This window comes from Chelmon rostratus, chromosome 9 (assembly GCF_017976325.1).
Source record: "Chelmon rostratus isolate fCheRos1 chromosome 9, fCheRos1.pri, whole genome shotgun sequence".
NCBI classification, from domain to species: domain Eukaryota; kingdom Metazoa; phylum Chordata; class Actinopteri; order Chaetodontiformes; family Chaetodontidae; genus Chelmon; species Chelmon rostratus.
In genome coordinates this window covers 392,563-410,314 of record NC_055666.1, presented here as the reverse complement: position 1 = coordinate 410,314, position 17,752 = coordinate 392,563, and the positions used below count along the sequence as shown (strand labels likewise).

The window sequence follows — 17,752 nt, the reverse complement described above, 5'->3', positions numbered from 1 at the left end:
GGAGACAGATTTTTTTTAATGTATGAAGCTGAACGCAGAAATCAGCTGCTGCGGGACTTTTATCCATCAGAACAAAATAATAGAAACCAAACTCTGTCTCCAGCTACGTCTCTCTCAGGTCTGGGATATCCCGTCACTTCTCCACATTTGACATGAGTACACTGAATAACTGTAAAAAAATAAATTATCCTGCTTGCTGGTCTGCGCACAGTGAGATGCGGTTGCTAGGCAACGTGCGTGTTTACATTCAGAGCTGCTGCACAGTGAGAGCGGTGACAGAAGAGAGTAGGCTCATTTAAAATCAATAAAATATGTTTTAATCACTATTTTGTGTCACTTTATTGAATGCTTTAGTAGTAAGCCGTGTTCTAAGCGGGATAATGTACAGTGAGCAGGTTGCTACGGAGATATAAACCCCAACAGGATGACATAGAAGCCCGATGCAAAGCAGGGTTGATTTCTCCATAGGAACCTGTTCATTATACATTAATATGTTATAATTTCATAAGTAGGATATGAACTATTACTGTGAACAAATTCTGGGCCACAAAGATGAATGCAATGTAGATGTTCAAATGCAGTCTGTTAACATGCACTTCAGGGACCAGATTGTTCTCACTTTCAGCAGTAATCTGATCAAGCTTGCATGGGAACAGAGCTAACAGACATGTAAACTAAACAAATACCATGACAAAAGCAAAGCAAGCAATGAATTACTGCTACTAACTAGTATTTTCTGAATATGCACAGCCTGATAACAAGTCACTGAATTGCTTCAATGAATGAAAAACATATCACTACAGTAAAACCAACACGTAAGGTTGTATATAAACATGCTCTCCTCACCTGACCTCCAGCTGTCCTCCACCACATGTTGGATCAGCCCTCCCAGGAAGGGAACTCTTACCAACTCCAGTTGCTCCAGGTTCCGGGCTGATGCGAGACCAGTAACTAGGGGAACATATTTGAGGGAGTTGGTTGGCCCTGCACAGTTCCGCATGACAAAGGTTCTCAGGCTCACACACAGAAAGTCCTTAAATGGCTGTGGTTTGGTGAGACGGACCCACTTCAGGTAGAGGTGGCGCAGCATGGACACACAGGGGATCTCTGGGACATTCACACCTATAACAAACAAACACTGTTATGTAAACAACAGGAACACTCTTCAGGCCTGTGCATCCATCACAAACACATGCACTAACAGGGATGAAGCTGACTTACATCCAGTATTTCTGAGTAGTTTACTCCATTGTATTTTAGCTGTGTTGTAGAGGCAGTAGCAGAAACTGTTTTCATGTCCTACTTACCCACTAGATGAAGAGTTTGGATCTTTGCAGTTATGGGGATGGTCAGTTTGTTCTCAGCTGGAATGGGAAAAGCCCCATTACGGTTGCGGAACTTTCCCAGTATGTGAACCTGAGGCATGTAGTTCCATATGGCTTCCACCAGCTCCAAATGGGATGTCTCCACACCCTGACATTAGGTCAAATGAAGTTAAAAATCTTCACTCAGTAGCTTTTTTGATTCTTGTAGTTTTCTCAGTGGATAGAGTTTGCCTAGCTGTAATGGCAATAGCTCACTTTTCATCTCCATCCATACTGAAGGTATACTCAACTTTTATCAGCTTCTCTCTACACCCTAGAGCAAAACTGACCCTCTACAGAGTAGAAAATTATCACAAGCCTGTAGGGCAAGGACAGACCTGTGTGCTGCAGAAAACCAAGAATACTCATACAATCAAACACTACAGAAGGTCATTTCACTGATTAAAACACCAACAACCAGGGAGGAGAAACCAATCAGTGGAATCACTTGGTGCAGTTACGCTTATGTTTTTGGCTCAATGTGATGTGTAAGTGTACATCTCTGAAACAGGATATCATTTTCATGCTACATACTGACCAGCAGATTGGGACAGGCTTGCAATGCCTCCAGGACTCCAGGTATACTGAAAGCCTCGTAGCCTCTGACTCGTCTCCTCTCCAGGTATCGAGGGTGGAGGCCATATAGCTGCTCTAGATCCGGCATCTTCTTCAAAAGGAAAAGAAAGCTGCTGTCTGTAAAACCTAAACCAGAAAACAGAACATGGTTAGACCCTTTTCTCAATATGTGCAAAAACAGCAATATTAACTGCTGAAACAGCTGACGATTTCTCAATGCAATGCATTACAACTGTGATTCCAAAAAGTTGGAACATTACATGTAATAATAATAAAGCAGAACGCAATGATTTTCAAATCTTTATTCAATTTATTATTGTACAAAGACAAGATATTTAATTTTAAAACTGAAAAAATGTTTTTTTCCCCATTCTGAATTTGACACCAAGAAAACATTCCACAAAGGTTGGGTCCAGGACATATTCATCACTGTGTTACACCACGTTTTCTTTTAACAACGCTCAGCATTTAGTGGACGGAGGACACTAATATTAGAAGTTCTGAATGTGAAACTCTTTCCCATTCTCGGTTGATATATGACTTCAGTTGCTCAATAGTCTGGGGTCTCCATTGTCCTATTTTGTGCTTCATAATGGGCCACAATTTCTCAATGGTAGACAGGACCGGATTGCAGGTAGGCCAGTCTAGTGCCCTCACTCATTTATTACACAGCCATGCTGTTGTAACACAGAATGTGGCTTGGTATTCTCTTGCTGAAATAAAAATCTGAATGGCAGCGTATTTTTTCAAAACTGCAGCTTTCAGCATTAATGGTGCCTCACAGACACCCCATACCATCACAAATGCCGGGTTTTAAATTTTTGCGCTGCTAACAATCTAGATGGTCCTTTTCCTCTTTAGTCTGGAGGACATGACATACCACATGATTCTAAAAGCAATCTAAAATGTGCACTTGTCAGACTACAGCACACTTTTCCAATTTGTGTTGATCTCAGATGAGCTCGGGCCCAGGGAGTCAGCTGTGGATGTTGTTGATATATGGCTTTCACTGCCTGGTGGAGTCTTAATTTGCATTTGTAGATGCAGCGACAACCTGTGTTTGCTGACAATGGTTTTCTTAACTGTTCCCAAGCCCATGTAGTAAGATCTTTTATGCAATCATGTCAGGTTTGAATGCAATGCCACCTGAGGGATCAAAGGTCACAGGCATTCACTGTTGGTTTTCGGCCATGTCCCTTTGGTGCAGAGATTTTAAACTTTTAATTATCACTATGGATTATAGATAGTGAAATCCCTAAATTCTTTGCAATTGAGCATTGAGAAATGGTGTTCTCAAATTGTTGGCTATTTGCCCATGCAGTTTTTCACAACAGGATGAAACTCACCATATCCTTGCTTGTGAAGGACTGAGCCTTTTCAGGATGCCCCTTTCATATCCAGTCTTGATACTATCACCTGTTAGCAAGTGACCTGTTAGTTAGCTAGTCGATCAGTGTCACTAACTCTGATTATTGATCTTTCATATTTGCAAGCACGTTGAGTGCAATGTTCAAAACAGAGTCAAATTGTTGCATTATATTATATTTACATTTCACAGTGTCCCAACTGTGCAATCAGGGTGGTATGGTGCCATTCACAAAGGGCACAGGCATCCCAGCTTTGCACTGAAGAACCAAAAAGAACACCTGTGAAGTGAGCTGATATACGTACATGGTACACTGGTTTGAAAACACTCACCAGTGCCTGTTTCTCTTATTAGCAGGGGTGCACAAAACTGGCACATAGATACATGATCACTTCAATGTTTCAAAAAGCGCTGTTGTGCACCATGCATGCATGAAATTGTTTGCAATGTGTCTGCGTCCAACAACGGAGAGTTTACCTTGGACTTCCTTGGACTGATTGAATTGGGTGCTGACTGAGCTGCACAGGCCCTCATGGATGGACTTGTGAAGCTCTTCCATGATGCAGGCTTGGATGACTGGACGACAAAGTTGGTCGCCATGTGGACAGACAGAGCTGCTGTCAACGTTAAGATGTAGTACAGCATTTTACCAAAACTAGTGCACCGGTGAGAACTGCACGAAATCAGCTCATCGCAAGGTTCCTTACTGTGAAACATTTACATCGCTCCGTTGTCAAGGTACTGCAGTTTTATGTACAAAAAATCTGAGCAAATACTACTGCCATGCTGAAGAAGTTGTGTGAAGAGAGTGGAATCTCTTTTTTGAAACTGGGGAAGTTTGACAGTATCAGTGGCTCTAGATAGATAAATAGATAGATAGATACTTTATTCATCTCCAGAGAGAAATTTGCAATTTGCATAGAGGCATAAGACACTGTCGGAAATATCAAGACTCTTGCCCATCATTAAAATGCAACTGGCTACAAGTGATAACAGTGACCTGCAGCATATCAGCAAACAGTGCTTTTAGTGTTTTTTGGTCAACTGGTTAACGTTTTGAAAACCAAATCCAATAGGCTTTAGAAGGAAAATTTGACAAATTTGTATTAGCAGTAATGTACATCTTTTATTTATATATTTTTTTTTCAATTTATTTACCGTCCTATGCTGTTTTCTTTCTTTCACCCATCCACCTCATAGACTGTCTGCTCGATAAGACGCATGCACGGCTAAAATAATCCTGTTCTGTCAATATTTTTGGCCTACATTCACTGTTCTGTCTTGGTCTTGTTGACCATTGGAGAATGTAATTGAATCATGAACATAACGAGATGAACTCATGGTGGCCATTTGGCAGTTCACACTTTTGCTTGGTGGCAAGGCCACAGGACACACACTGTCTCTAACGCTGATGCTGACAGGGCAAGACAAGACAAATTTATTCAGGAATTTGAAATATATGACGTCCTCGTGTCGTGTGATCTTTTTTGGGGGTGACTTACATCATTTTGACAATACAATGATGTGGACCTCTCTTCAGAAATACGAGGCCCCCTTGCAACTTGACAGACTGTGAGAGAAGCAGGAAAATACATGGCAGCATCCTCTGTGTATGACTTGGTCCAAATACAAGCAAGACAAACAATCCAGATTGTTCCTCCAGCATAAGCAAGATGGTTAAATTGTCTTGTGCAAGACGCTGAAGCAGAGGATGGTGAGGGACACATTGAGGACAGTGAAGATGAGTGTTTATTAAGACCATGCTACGTATGGAGTGAGTGCCAAACATCACCTCATAGTACTCACCTGAGTACTAAGGACTAAAAAAAGCTATGTGCACCCCTGCTTATTAGATTACCACAACACTGTCACCCTGCTGTACCAATGCAACACCTTCCTCACCATCTGCCATCTGACCTCTGCAGCTTGCTGCTCCAAACCTTGAATTCAACCTACCCAAGTTTTCCACCTACGTTCAAATCCTACATTACAGCATGACCATTATCTCCATCAAAGCTCTTCTCTGTTCTGGGCTCACAATGGCATAATTAACTCTTCACTGGTGTCAGGGTAGTAGAGTCAGTGCCATCTTTCACGACAGATTGAAAACCACTTTTTCATCTTAACATCATCATATGATGGAACTTACAAACGACATTTCTTTCAAAATAAATCTAAGCAGTTGTACTGTTGCACTAAACGTGCTCTTATTTCTTTGGCAGAGATGCTGTGGTTGTGCTATGAGGTCTCACCTGAAGGCATATACTCCCACCAACGACCAGCACAAAGATCCACAACCTTGACCACTCGCAGGTACAGAGTTACAGCTTCTCGAAGCTTTCTGGACAAACACTCCATGCACATTATGTCCTTCATGGGAAGGTACCTACAAAACAAAACAATGTTTCACACAACTTTCAAACGTTCGCACTTCAGGCTTATATGTCACTCTAATTTCTGTGAAGTCAACGGATAATATGGTGACATGTATACATACATGAATACATACATACATATATATGTATGTGTGTGTGAGCATGCGTGTGTGCGTGCATACATACATACAGTACATACATACATAGATAGAAAAATACATACAGACAAACAGTGCAGGACAAAAGTTTGGATACACCTTCTCATTCAATGCGTTTTCTTCATTTTCCTGACCATTTACATTGTATATTCTCACTGAAGGCATCAAAACTACATGCAGAGTTATGTACTTAACAAAAAAAGGTGAAATAACTGAAAACATGTTTTCTATTCTAGTTTCTTCAAAATAGCCACCCTTTGCTCTGATTACTGCTTTGCACACTCTTGACATTCTCTCAATGAGCTTCAAGAGGTCGTCACATGAAATGGTTTTCACTTCACAGGTGCGCCTTATCAGGGCTAATTAGTGGAATTTCTTGCTTTATCAATGGGGTTGGGACCATCAGTTGTGTTGTGCAGAAGTCAGGTTATTACACAGCCAACAGCCCTATTGGACAACTGTTCAAATTCATATTATGGCAAGAACCAATCAGCTAACTAAAGAAAACAAGTGGCCATCATTACTTTAAGTAATGAAGGTCAGTCAGTCCGGAAAAGTCGCAAAAACCATCAAGCGCTACAACGAAAACGAAAGGAAGACCAAGAGTCACATCTGCTTCTAAGGATAAGTTCATCTGAGTCACCAGCCTCAGAAATCGCAAGTCAACAGCAGCTCAGATCAGAGACCAGATGAATGCCACACAGAGTTCGAGCAGCAGACCCATCTCTAGAACAACTTTTAAGAGGAGACTGTGCGAATCAGGCCTTCATGGTCAAATAGCTGCTAGGAAACCACTGCCAAGGAGAGGCAACAAGCAGAAGAGATTTGTTTGGGCCAAGAAACACAAGGAATGGACATCAGACCAGTGGAAATCTGTGCTTTGGTCTGATGAGTCCAAATTTGAGATCTTTGGTTCCAACTGCTGTGTCTTTGTGAGACACAGAAAAGGTGAACTGATGGATTCCACATGCCTGGTTCTCACTGTGAAGCATGGCGGAGGAGGTGTGATGGTGTGCAGGTGTTTTGCTGGTGACACTGTTGGGGATTTATTCAAAATTGAAGGCACACTGAACCCACATGGCTACCACAGCATCATGCAGCAACATGCCATCCCATCTAGTTTGCGTTTAGGTGGATGATCATGTATTTTCCAACAGGACAATGACCTCAAACACACCTTCAGGCTGTGTAAGGGCTATTTGACCAAGAAGGAGAGTGATGGAGTGCTGTGGCAGATGGCCTGGCCTTCACAGTCACCGGACCTGAACCCAATCGAGATGGTTTGGGGTGAGCTGGACCGCAGAGTGAAGGCAAAGCAGCCAGCAAGTGCTGAAGACCTCTGGGAACTCCTTCAAGACTGTTGGAAAACCATTTCAGGTGACGACCTCTTGAAGCTCATCGAGAGAATGCCAAGAGTGTGCAAAGCAGTGATCAGAGCAAAGGGTGGCTATTTTGAAAACATGTTTTCAGTTATTTCACCTTTTTTTGTTAAGCACATAACTCTGCATGGTTCATTCATAGTTTTGATGCCTTCAGTGAGAATCTACAATGAAAATAGTCATGAAAATAAAGAAAACGCATTGAATGAGAAGGTGTGTCCAAACTTTTGGCCTGTACTGTATGTTTAAAATATCTACAATATATTGTAAAGTAAACAGCAGAGCAGTATAACTGGAGGGCAGTGTACCTGAAAATATGACAGAGGACTTCATGGGACAGCTCATTGATGTAGTCTTTGGGCTCACTGGGTCTCAGGACCAGTTCCTCTCCACCGCTGCTCCCTACAGGCTGGAGTTTAGAGGCCTTCCTCCTAGGACCCATCACTTCTGCGTCACTGCTCAGGCTTATAAAGACAAAGTTCCTCCCTCCTGCAGCCTGGAGACTCTATTTGTCGAGCATGAACCTCAGTTCTGAACAGCACATGACAAAGGAGGGCAAGTTAATGGAAGATAAGAGGAAAGATATGGGGTGCTTCTCATTTGCCTTATTTCATGTCTCCTCACTCCTATGGTCACCTGGAAATTGATCTGGTAGTGAGGCGTTAGAAGGCTACCCAGAGGAAGAAAACCATATCATAACAACATGCAGTTTGATAGTGGAACAAATAACCCAGTAACCCAATAACACAACCAGCCTAGACGTCATGCCACAGTACTCTGAACTTTTAGACTGTATTAGTGTCTGTTTCACCTTTAAAGTACAAAACAACAGTAAACAACTTTCAGCATTCACTAGAAAGGCTTTCTAGTTATGATCTGTGATTTCCATGTATAACATGCATCATCAGAGTTCAAGGTTCAATCACAAATTTCACAAAATTCTTCAAAAATACAGCCATTTTTGACCTATTTAAAGCAGGGTAGAGATGCACGATGATAACCCTGACAGGTGCTTTGTGATGCTGATTCCCAGAAACTTAAAACCATTCTGCTAAACCTCAGCCCTATTGACCTAAGCAGGGATGTGCATCTTCACCTCTGTTTTTCTAAAATCAATGCTCAGCTCCATGGTTTTGGTCATGTTGAGCAGTAGATGTTCCCTGTGCACCACTCTGCAAGATTGTTGATCACCTCCCAATACGAATTCTCATCATTAAATGAAATCTGTCCGATGACAGTGGGAACAAGAGATGTCTTGGTTCTGAATGCCATCTGGTGAGGGTGAGGCTGGCTTGGATTTTGTTTTTGATGTGTGGGAGAAACAGTTTCTCAAAAGACCTCCTAAAATTGGGGTGAGTGCAAGAGGGTGACACGGTCTTATCCCACTTTCACAGAAATACTCATGTCCTATTCTGATCCCATGACTGAGTAAAAAAAAATATAAATAAATCAATAAATAACAATAATTCTATCCTGTCCCAATTCCAGACAAACGGTGGTAGTCTTGGGCAATGCAATGACTCTCATTTCATGTTCTTGCTATCCTTTTCAGATTACTTATACAATGAGATATAAGAGTACTAGAAAATTATACTCAAGTAAAAGTACAGCTATGTTAAAGAAATTTTACTCAAGTCAAAGTACTAGTTGTGAAAGATTTTGGTTACTCATGCCCCCTAAGGAAAGCTGTCTGGAGACTTCGATGTCTTAATGCTGGAAGGTTTATTGATGCTCGGCCGAGGAGAACACAGAAATTATGAACACAGTATGAACACTGCCTGATTCTGAGGACGATCCCTTGACATGGGTCTCCTAGTCCCCACTAGGAGACTGTAGTCGAGTTGTAGTCGAGACGGCAAACTGCTTTACACTTGTAGCTAGGTAAAAGCATGAAGTTAGTCAGTTAAAATTCACTCTGGTGAAATATGATGCTGCTGTTAAATTGACCTTGAGGGTACAGCTGCATAACTGCATTCAGTGTCAATCCAACAACACAAATGGAACAACATCACATCACCCCACCGAGCCCTGATGTCCAAACAAAGATAAATTCCAGACAGACACATTTTTGCAGCCAATGCATGATCATCAGTTCTAAATATACAATGGTCCCATTCTGTATAGCCTCACTAGAACTAAGGAGAAAAGATTAAATCAGCAATTGATCCATTTTTAACAATGTCATGTATAATAATAACAGACAGAATGACTAGCATTATGTTCAAAATAAAGTGTTTTGAATAATATTATTCATCAACTGCATATCTATTTATAGATACAGAATATGACTCCTTCCCACCTGCTCCCATTTACTTTTTCCTGTGCAGCATAACTATGTCTTACAAAAGATCTACATACCTAAACATTACAAAATAAACAAATAAGGTTGTTTATCACGTTGTTGAGTTATGCACTCATTTTGGCTTAACCAACATTAGACTTTTCAATCCATGAAAGTGATGAGTTTCCAGCTTGTGCATGCATCCTGGAAGATTTCAATTTCCCAGACAAACAGGAGGAATTTCCTTCACTTATTATTTGATTAACTACCCTATTTTCCCATGTTCTTGTTTCCAAGTAATTAATGGAGACATTTTTATGCTTATTCAGTATTGATTGAGAGCGCTGCAGAAGGGCAGCCATGAAACGGGCTACAATGTAATCCCTTTGGGCATTTGCGCACTGTCAATGTACATCCAATAAAAGTTGAAAGTTGTGATTGAAAAACAGGGTTATTCCACCAAACATAAAGTAAAGTTAAATACTTTTACTTTTAAAAGTTTAAACATTAGTATTGTGTTGTTTAAAAATTAATATGAACTTGTTTTCTTTGCAGAATTTGAGGTCTGAAAAAGCTCAATCTTTTTTGTTATTTTGAACATTTGTCATTTTCTGCTCTAAATGACAATATTTTTATTTGAAATTTGGCAAAAATGTTGTCAGTAGTTATATGTACACACACACACACACACACACACACACACACACACACACACACACACACACACTTAGTACGCAGCCAGGGGTGTTACAGGCTTCACAAACATTCACTCTCATCAGGCCACTGACAGTGGCCACACTTCTGGAAGCAGAATAGACTTGACAGCTGACTGTTTGTCGAGGAGGTCAAAGTGGGCAAAAAATATGTTCATCTTATCCAGCAACATGGCCTCACACGTGATGGGGCACTCCTGCTTTTGTAACCTGTGATGGTCTAGATCACATGGCACAATCTTCAGTGTTGCTGAGGTCTTTTTGAAGTCTCCTCTGCTGTCTCCACTTCCTTGACACCAGCTTTCAGTCTCACTGTGACTGTGCACTGTCTCCTTGTCACCTGACTAACAGGCAGCTTTTTTAGTGATGGACAGAGTCTTAACCTCTCCATTCATCCAGGCTTTCAGGTTGGCGAATGATTTTATTGTTTTTATAATCACTACATCATACACACATTTGCTTATTGTGTGTTCCTAAAGACTGATGTGGTTGTCCAAGCATCATCAGTGTCATACATTCCGATAGCATGGAACACAATCGTCAGGTGTAGGAGCTTGTTCAGGAATGTTGTGATGGAGCCGGATCTATGTAAAAATGTGGACACAAGAATCTCTTATGTCTCGTTGCTGAGTGAGCCTTATTTCATCCATTTTATTTTCCTGCGACTGGACATTAGCCAGGCGTAGGTTGGGTAGTAAAATAGCTTTACAAGCTGCCAATAGTTTAGCTCTTATCCCTTATCTTAGCTCTGTTTCCTCTTCCTGGGGCAGTCACACCACCTCCATCCTGGTATTCAGTCCAGCTGGTCTAACTGGGATGTTGGAGTGATTGCAGCAGAGTCTGATATCTATTCTATTTTCTACTGAAGTCATTTCATGATGTTGAAAATCCCTGTGCGTCGCATAGAACGTTTAATTTAATGTGAGATATAGTTAGGCTGCATAATGCTCCATCAACTTTTAGAGCTGACGTGTGGCAGAATTTCAGTTTTCCAATTTCAAGAATTGACAATGGCAAAAAGGAAACTGTCAAATGCAATACAAGTTGCAAATACTGCTAGACAACGGTCAACTGGAAGCTCATATCATAACAACAATATCCTGTGAGAAAAAGCTTCAGTCAGAACAAAGAAGCCTGAAAGAAGCATTTGGAGCCCTTCCACCCAAGAGCTGAAGAAATAACAAGATTCATCTGTGAATATACGGTCTAAGATTTTACAAAGTAATATCAGCCGCTCTGTACCAAGAGACAAAAGCTAAAGCAGCACAAAGCCTAAAAAGAGGCAGAATGCATCTCAATAACCACATATGGGTGGGCTTCACAAGCTGCCAGAACTAAGGTTACATTACAGTCACAGTTCATGTTATGACCAGCGAATGAGAAATGAAAAGTCTGATGGCGTTTCCTCAGTACTTAGTTCATCATGATGTAACGGGAGTGTTGACTGTGTCAGTTTGTGTGCTCTTGTGTGGGTTGGGTGTGTGTGTGGACGGGGTGGGTGGGTTCTTCTTTATTTTCCTTATCTTTGATTGTAAAGTCCTTTGTGCTACATTTCCTTTTGTATGAAAAGTTCCATTCAAATAAAGGTATTATTATTATTATCATCATCATCATTACCTGTGCTCTTGAGCCCATTCCCACTACTTTTTTAAAATTGGGTTTTAACTGTCATGCAGAGGTGGTTTTACCAATAATTAATCACTCACTGCTCACAGGCACCTTTCCAACAGTTTTTAAAAATGCTCTAATTAAACCACTGCTTAAAATTTTTTTTAGATTGGTCTGCAGTTACAGATGACAGACCAATCTCCAACTTACCTATTCTGAGTAAGACTTTAAACAGCCGAATGATTTCCTCAGTGACAACAATGTGTTTCCAGTCTGCTTTTGGGGCCCAGCATAGTACAGAAACAGCTCTAGTATGTTGTTGTATGGTATCACTTGGCAATAATACTAGAAATCATAACATCAACTTCCATAATTATACATACAATATCCAACTATATATGTCTGTAAGCTCAAATGACTGCCGTTCTATTAACAGCTTAATTGCAAGTATCTCAGACATCAGCTTGTTGATGACTCAGAACTTCTTACAGCTAAATCACTTCTAAACTGAGATTGATGCTATTGGCATAAAAGCTGAGACAGAAAAACTGTCTGAACATCTAAATCCTAAAAACATTGGTTGCCTGTTTGTCACAGAATTAATTTTAAGATTATTTTATTGGTCGCTTGGATCCACTAACTCAAACCTCTTGATTTCCAGAGGCCAGAACTAAAAGGCACGGAGAGGCCGGTTTAATTTAATTATGCTCCCTAACTCTGGAACATCCTCCCTCAAGATCTTAGTTTTGTGCTATAATTAAAAGTTAATTAAAGTTAATTATTATTATTATGATTATTACTACCTGTGCAAGTCCAAGGTAGCAAAGGTGCTACAGCACTGGTAATGCCTGCAGACTGACTGATAGAGCTGTGCCATTAACATCTGAAACTAACATTGCTTAAGATGACACAATAGAGGACACAAAGCATTGTTTCACACTTGTTCATTAAGATGCAAGGAAAAGACGCAAGTGAAAGAAACAAGGAGGCTGCATTTAAGACATATGGAAAGCACGGAGAAACATTACATGTATACTAGTATCCCAGTTACAAAGCTGCTTCTGTCTGTGAACATATTTAGAATACAATGGTCATGCAATATAGGGTCTTCCTGGTTATCAATCTCCTTTTCTTCATAACTACATTATGCATATTTCTGAGAACTAACTGCTACTATTACTCATCTCATTCATACCTTTCAAATCACGTTTCTTCCCTGGCCAAAATATATACATTATTGGACCAAATGAGTAACCCTTGTCCTTCAGATGTAGGTGGACTGCTGAGTCTTGACCTGAGGTGCTGGCTCTTCTGTGCTGTGCCATGCGTTTGTGGAGCGGCTGTTTTGTTTCTCCAAATTATAAGTCTGTGCAGTCCTCACTGAATTGCACTGCATACACCACATTGCTCTGTTCGTGCCTGGGTGTTTTGTCCTTAGGGTGGACAAGTTTCTGCCTCAAGGTGTTACTGGGTTTGACGTGCACAGGGATGTGGTGTTGCTTGAAAATCCTGAGTTTTTCAGATACTCCCGCAATGTATGGTATAACAATAGGGTTCTGTTTATGGTCCTTTTCTACTCTTTCAGTTCTGTGTCTTTTCGGAGTCTTGATGAAGGCCCAGTTTGGGTAACCACATATTCTAAGTGCTTGCCCACTCATTAGAGAACAATAATGTACATATTTTGGCCAGGGAAGGCAGATAGTTTGAAAGAGGAGTGAAAGAAGCCATCCATGTTAAACTGGAAAGACCATCGCTGAACCAAGGGGGTGGCCTACGACAATGACTAAGATCCTTTTTGTTTAACCAGAAACAGCCACTACACTCCTTTCACAGAAACAGTTATTTTATCATCATAAAACATACTTCATTCAAACTCAACAGAAACAAAATAAAATTTACCAAAACCATTTTGGTTCATCCTTACACTGTTCCAACAATCACCACCAAATCTGGTTTGGTTAAAATAAATCCTTAATTCACCAAATCAGGAGAGGAGCGAGACAGAGGGCAGAGATCAGAAAAGCAGCTGGAGAAAACAGTGTGTAGAGCTGGTATATTTTCACATCTTACTCAGGAATTATTTTCACCGGTCATCTTGACTGGAGAGACTTAAATATGTTAAACTTCAACAGATTTACAAAAAATTTATAATTACCAGATAACAGAAACCCTGTTCCCAGTCAGCACTGATGACAATGGTAGAGTACGGTTATTTTAAACCATTTCTTAATTGAATTCACAAAACAGTTACAACACCGTAATGTATACCATTACAATGACATAAAATTTCTCTTAAGTATTTAATATTACAAGACAGTCAAGAGAAACTGTGGGAATGTTAAGTTTCATTTCAAGCCAATTAAATAACCAGGATAGTACCTTGGATGTGTTTAACTGTTTTTTCATGTTAATGAAATTCAATTTTGCATTGTCTCACATAGCCAGACCTAACGTTATCTCCATTTACTCACACTGCAACACAAGCAGAGCTGGCTGTGTTGTTACACAAAGCCTCCCTCTGTGGTGTGCTACATTGCTGTGTGTGTCTGTTTATGCCATATGTAAATGTATTTGAGAGCAATCTGGAGCCAATAAACACATCTGTTTTGAAATAATCTTTTCTTTCTAATGATATGTTCCCTTACATGTTAATCAAGTGAAAAGAGGTAGAATCCTGATTTGAATGGAGTATCCCTTCTGTTTTTGTAATACCTTGATATAATACCGTCGCTGTAAAAAAAGTATTTATACATGAGTAATTTGTACATATACACTAACACACAAAGTGACACAAATTTTAGGTCATATTGCCCACCCCTCAGATATATCAGGCTTTGCTGCACAGGTTTTGACGACTCATTCTTTATTCTGTCTGTTGCATTAAAAAGTGACTGGTCGATCATCTATTGTATTATATTTAGGCATAGTTCTTTTGCAACTAAGCGATTTAGAAAAAAAATATGTAGAAAAATGTTTTTACCAAATGTTATACCGAGCAAAGCAAGATTTCAAGCATTCTCAGGTTTGAAAGTTCATTCTAACCGAACCAGTATCGACAAATTTCTGATAATGCCTCGTCCTCGTCAATGAGTAAAGATGAATTACACTTGTGCTTCCTTACTGCCTCTGCCAGACGTATCTGGCTATGGTTACAGCAGTTGTCCATGTAAACGAGACTTTTAGAAACAAAACCGGTGAACTACTCAGTGGTAGTTGCGTGCCTTTTGGTAACACTACTCACGTTACTCTTTACTTCTTCAAGACCAATGTGCGAATTTGATGGACGACAGCTATTTACTGATCGCAAGGTACATACTAATCGCATGTCGCTGTATGTTGGAAACTTTGACAAAAATACAAAAACATACTGAACGTTATTTATTTGTGTTAACCAACTGACAAACCGGTGACAGTTAGGTTACTTTAGATTGTGAGAACGAACGTTAAAACTGTAGAAACCCCATAATTCCACATCTCTAAAACCCGTTTAATGTTTTTACGCTTTAAAGTTCAATCCGGTCTTCGACTAAGGTAGCTTACTAGGTAGCATAGCCGCAGCTAACATTGTACACAAAGACAAAATCATACAAGTAAACAATATAACAACCACACACAAGATCCATATCACCTGCAAGAAGGCCTTTAGCAATGGGCTAACCTACCGGTATTTTTCTTTCAAGTCCACTGTGATGTTGCTCCTCAGCCATCCTGTGTATACACTAGATTTGCTAAACACAGATCTTCGTTTTATCACGACTACGACTACTACCACTCTACCGCTTCTTCTTCTTCTTCTTCTTCTTCTTCTTCTTCTTCTTCTTCCTCTTCCTCTTGTAGCTTTTACGGCAGCTGGCATCCATGATGTTGCATTACTGCCACCTTTAGGTTGTATTCTCCATCTTTATCCATCTTAAGGGGAGATACTACAGCCGTCTCTCCAGTCCAGTCGTCCTTAGAAAATGAAACAGCCATTTCCTCCCTTGTTCATTGTCCCGACAGTGTAGTTAACTTTCAACGTTGTTCTCCAGCCGCCCTATTTTCCGTAACTGCGTCGTCATTTTCATGTAACTTGCTGCATTATTTAAGAATGTGCTCAACTGTCTCAACCTCATGACAGTTATTCCAAAGACACTCTGGTTTTTTTCCGATGATGAAAAGTGTACTATTAAGGTTGTTGTGCCCAATTCTCAGCCTGCTTAATATTACCTCAGGGAGAAGGCAGGTAGGTGGCTGCCTGGTAGGGGCTGATGATTGGCAAATGCAGGTCGACTTGGGAGGAAAGCTAGTTGTGCCCCAGGAAATAGTTTATAGTAATCTGAGGCCGGACATTGTCTTATGGTCCATGAGTAAAAAGACTGTGTTTTTTATTGAGTTAACAGTCCCTTGGGAAAATTCAGTGGAGGCAGCTTATGAAAGGAAGAAGACTAAGTATGCAGATTTAAAGACAGAATCTGAGCAGAGGGGATGACCAGGGTCTGTCCGGTTGAAGTGGGGTGTAGAGGTTTTGTTGCAGGGTCAGCTGTTTCACTGTTGAGGGAGCTGGGAGTGCATGGGCAAAATTTAAGGAAGACAGTGAGGGAGATGTCAGATGAGGCTGCTAGGTCTAGTCAGTGGATATGGATCAGGAGAAATAATAGTAGTTGGGGGGTGAAATAGGGACAGTGAGGGAGGGGGGGGGGGCAGAGGACATGCATGCCTAACCCGGCGGGAGAAGAGGTTAAAGTCTGAACAAGACACCTCTCCTCTGCTCTGCTTTCCCCGCCCCATCTTCTCGCTCTGCCAATAGGAAGAGAACCAGGAAGAGGAAGTTTAGATAAGGTAGGGTTTGTTGCTTTTTGAAGGAAATGTTAGAAGAGGCTGTTAAATCTAGTCTGTGGTTTAGGCCTCCACCTTCAGCACCCTCTAAATTTTCCACCCCCTACCCGAACAAGGGTCTGTATCCAATCCCTACTTTCATCTTTTGACTCTACCTCTTTATTTTCTACCCCCTACCCGAACCAGGGTTTGTATTCCCACCCCGCTTTTTTTTGGTGCAGTTGGTGAGAGGCAGGTGTAGATGATGGTAGTGTGGCAATCGGCAGTTACATGTGGCATCTAGGCCTGTGGTAGCATTGTAGCAGCTAACAATAGCTAAAGCGGTGAGAGCATGATAGTATCTTAGCAGTTACTATTGGTAGCTAGCAATTAACATTAACAGTATAGGTGAATCTAGCTTTATTGTCTTCTTCTGTTCCTCTTAGCAGGTAGCGGTTAGCATGTAACATTAGCTAAATGGTAGCATCGGAACTGTATTGTCTTCTTCTGTTCTTCTTAGCGGTAAGCATTAGCATTAGCAATAGTTAAATGGTAGCATCGGTACTGGCCACTACCTGGAGCATCTCTGGGTCAGTTGAACGTGGCGGTGCTGTTTGGATTGTGTAGGAGCAGTGTGAACTGGCGCTAGGGGGGGTGACTCTGGGACGCCGGAGTTCACTGCCTAGCCTCCTGGAGGTGTAGTGGGACTAAGTAGGCGAAACACTGTTGAAGGGAGGTTTCCACCTGATGACCCCCAGAGATGTGTTAGGAATCACTGCTCTTTGGCAGGTATAGAGCCAGATTAGAGCTCCAAGGTTCTTCACTGAGAATGAATCCTCTTTTTGAGCACATGTATCTTGTGTTTAAATTAACCCTGCTCTTTCCTCTTATTTCCTCTGCTTCTTGATATACCCACACTGTTTTGGATTGAATGTAAATGTCTCTCTTTAATTGCATTATCCCAATGCGTTTGCCACTGTTGAGTCGTCTTTCTCCACACTATGCCTTTACCCTCTAATTTTGATAACTTAATACTGTATTCCTTTTTTGACTGCTTCTTTTGCCATTTTGTCTGCTCACACATTTCTCAGGACACCTGGATGTGCTGGGACCCACATGAATGTCACATTTTCCCCCT

At 40.9% G+C, this 17,752-nt stretch overlaps 1 protein-coding gene across 3 annotated transcripts in view; it reads right to left on the bottom strand.

The window, feature by feature from the left end:
* fbxo38 (F-box protein 38) overlaps positions 1–15,614 on the bottom strand; it is a 33,052-nt gene extending 17,438 nt beyond the window's left edge. Inside the window, exons 1-6 of one of the 3 annotated variants that reach the window (XM_041944310.1) lie at positions 15,483–15,614; positions 7,527–7,749; positions 5,559–5,692; positions 1,903–2,066; positions 1,308–1,473; positions 847–1,122 (exon numbers count right to left, since the gene is read on the bottom strand). In XM_041944310.1, coding sequence (XP_041800244.1) covers positions 847–1,122; positions 1,308–1,473; positions 1,903–2,066; positions 5,559–5,692; positions 7,527–7,660 — 874 coding nt within the window. In that variant the 5' untranslated portion in view covers positions 7,661–7,749; positions 15,483–15,614. Of the gene's footprint in view, positions 1–846; positions 1,123–1,307; positions 1,474–1,902; positions 2,067–3,286; positions 3,416–3,783; positions 3,880–5,558; positions 5,693–7,526; positions 7,750–15,482 lie in introns of those variants that run through there. The other 2 variants (XM_041944312.1, XM_041944313.1) reach the window with 2 other exon arrangements.
* Positions 15,615–17,752: the final 2,138 nt, after the last annotated feature.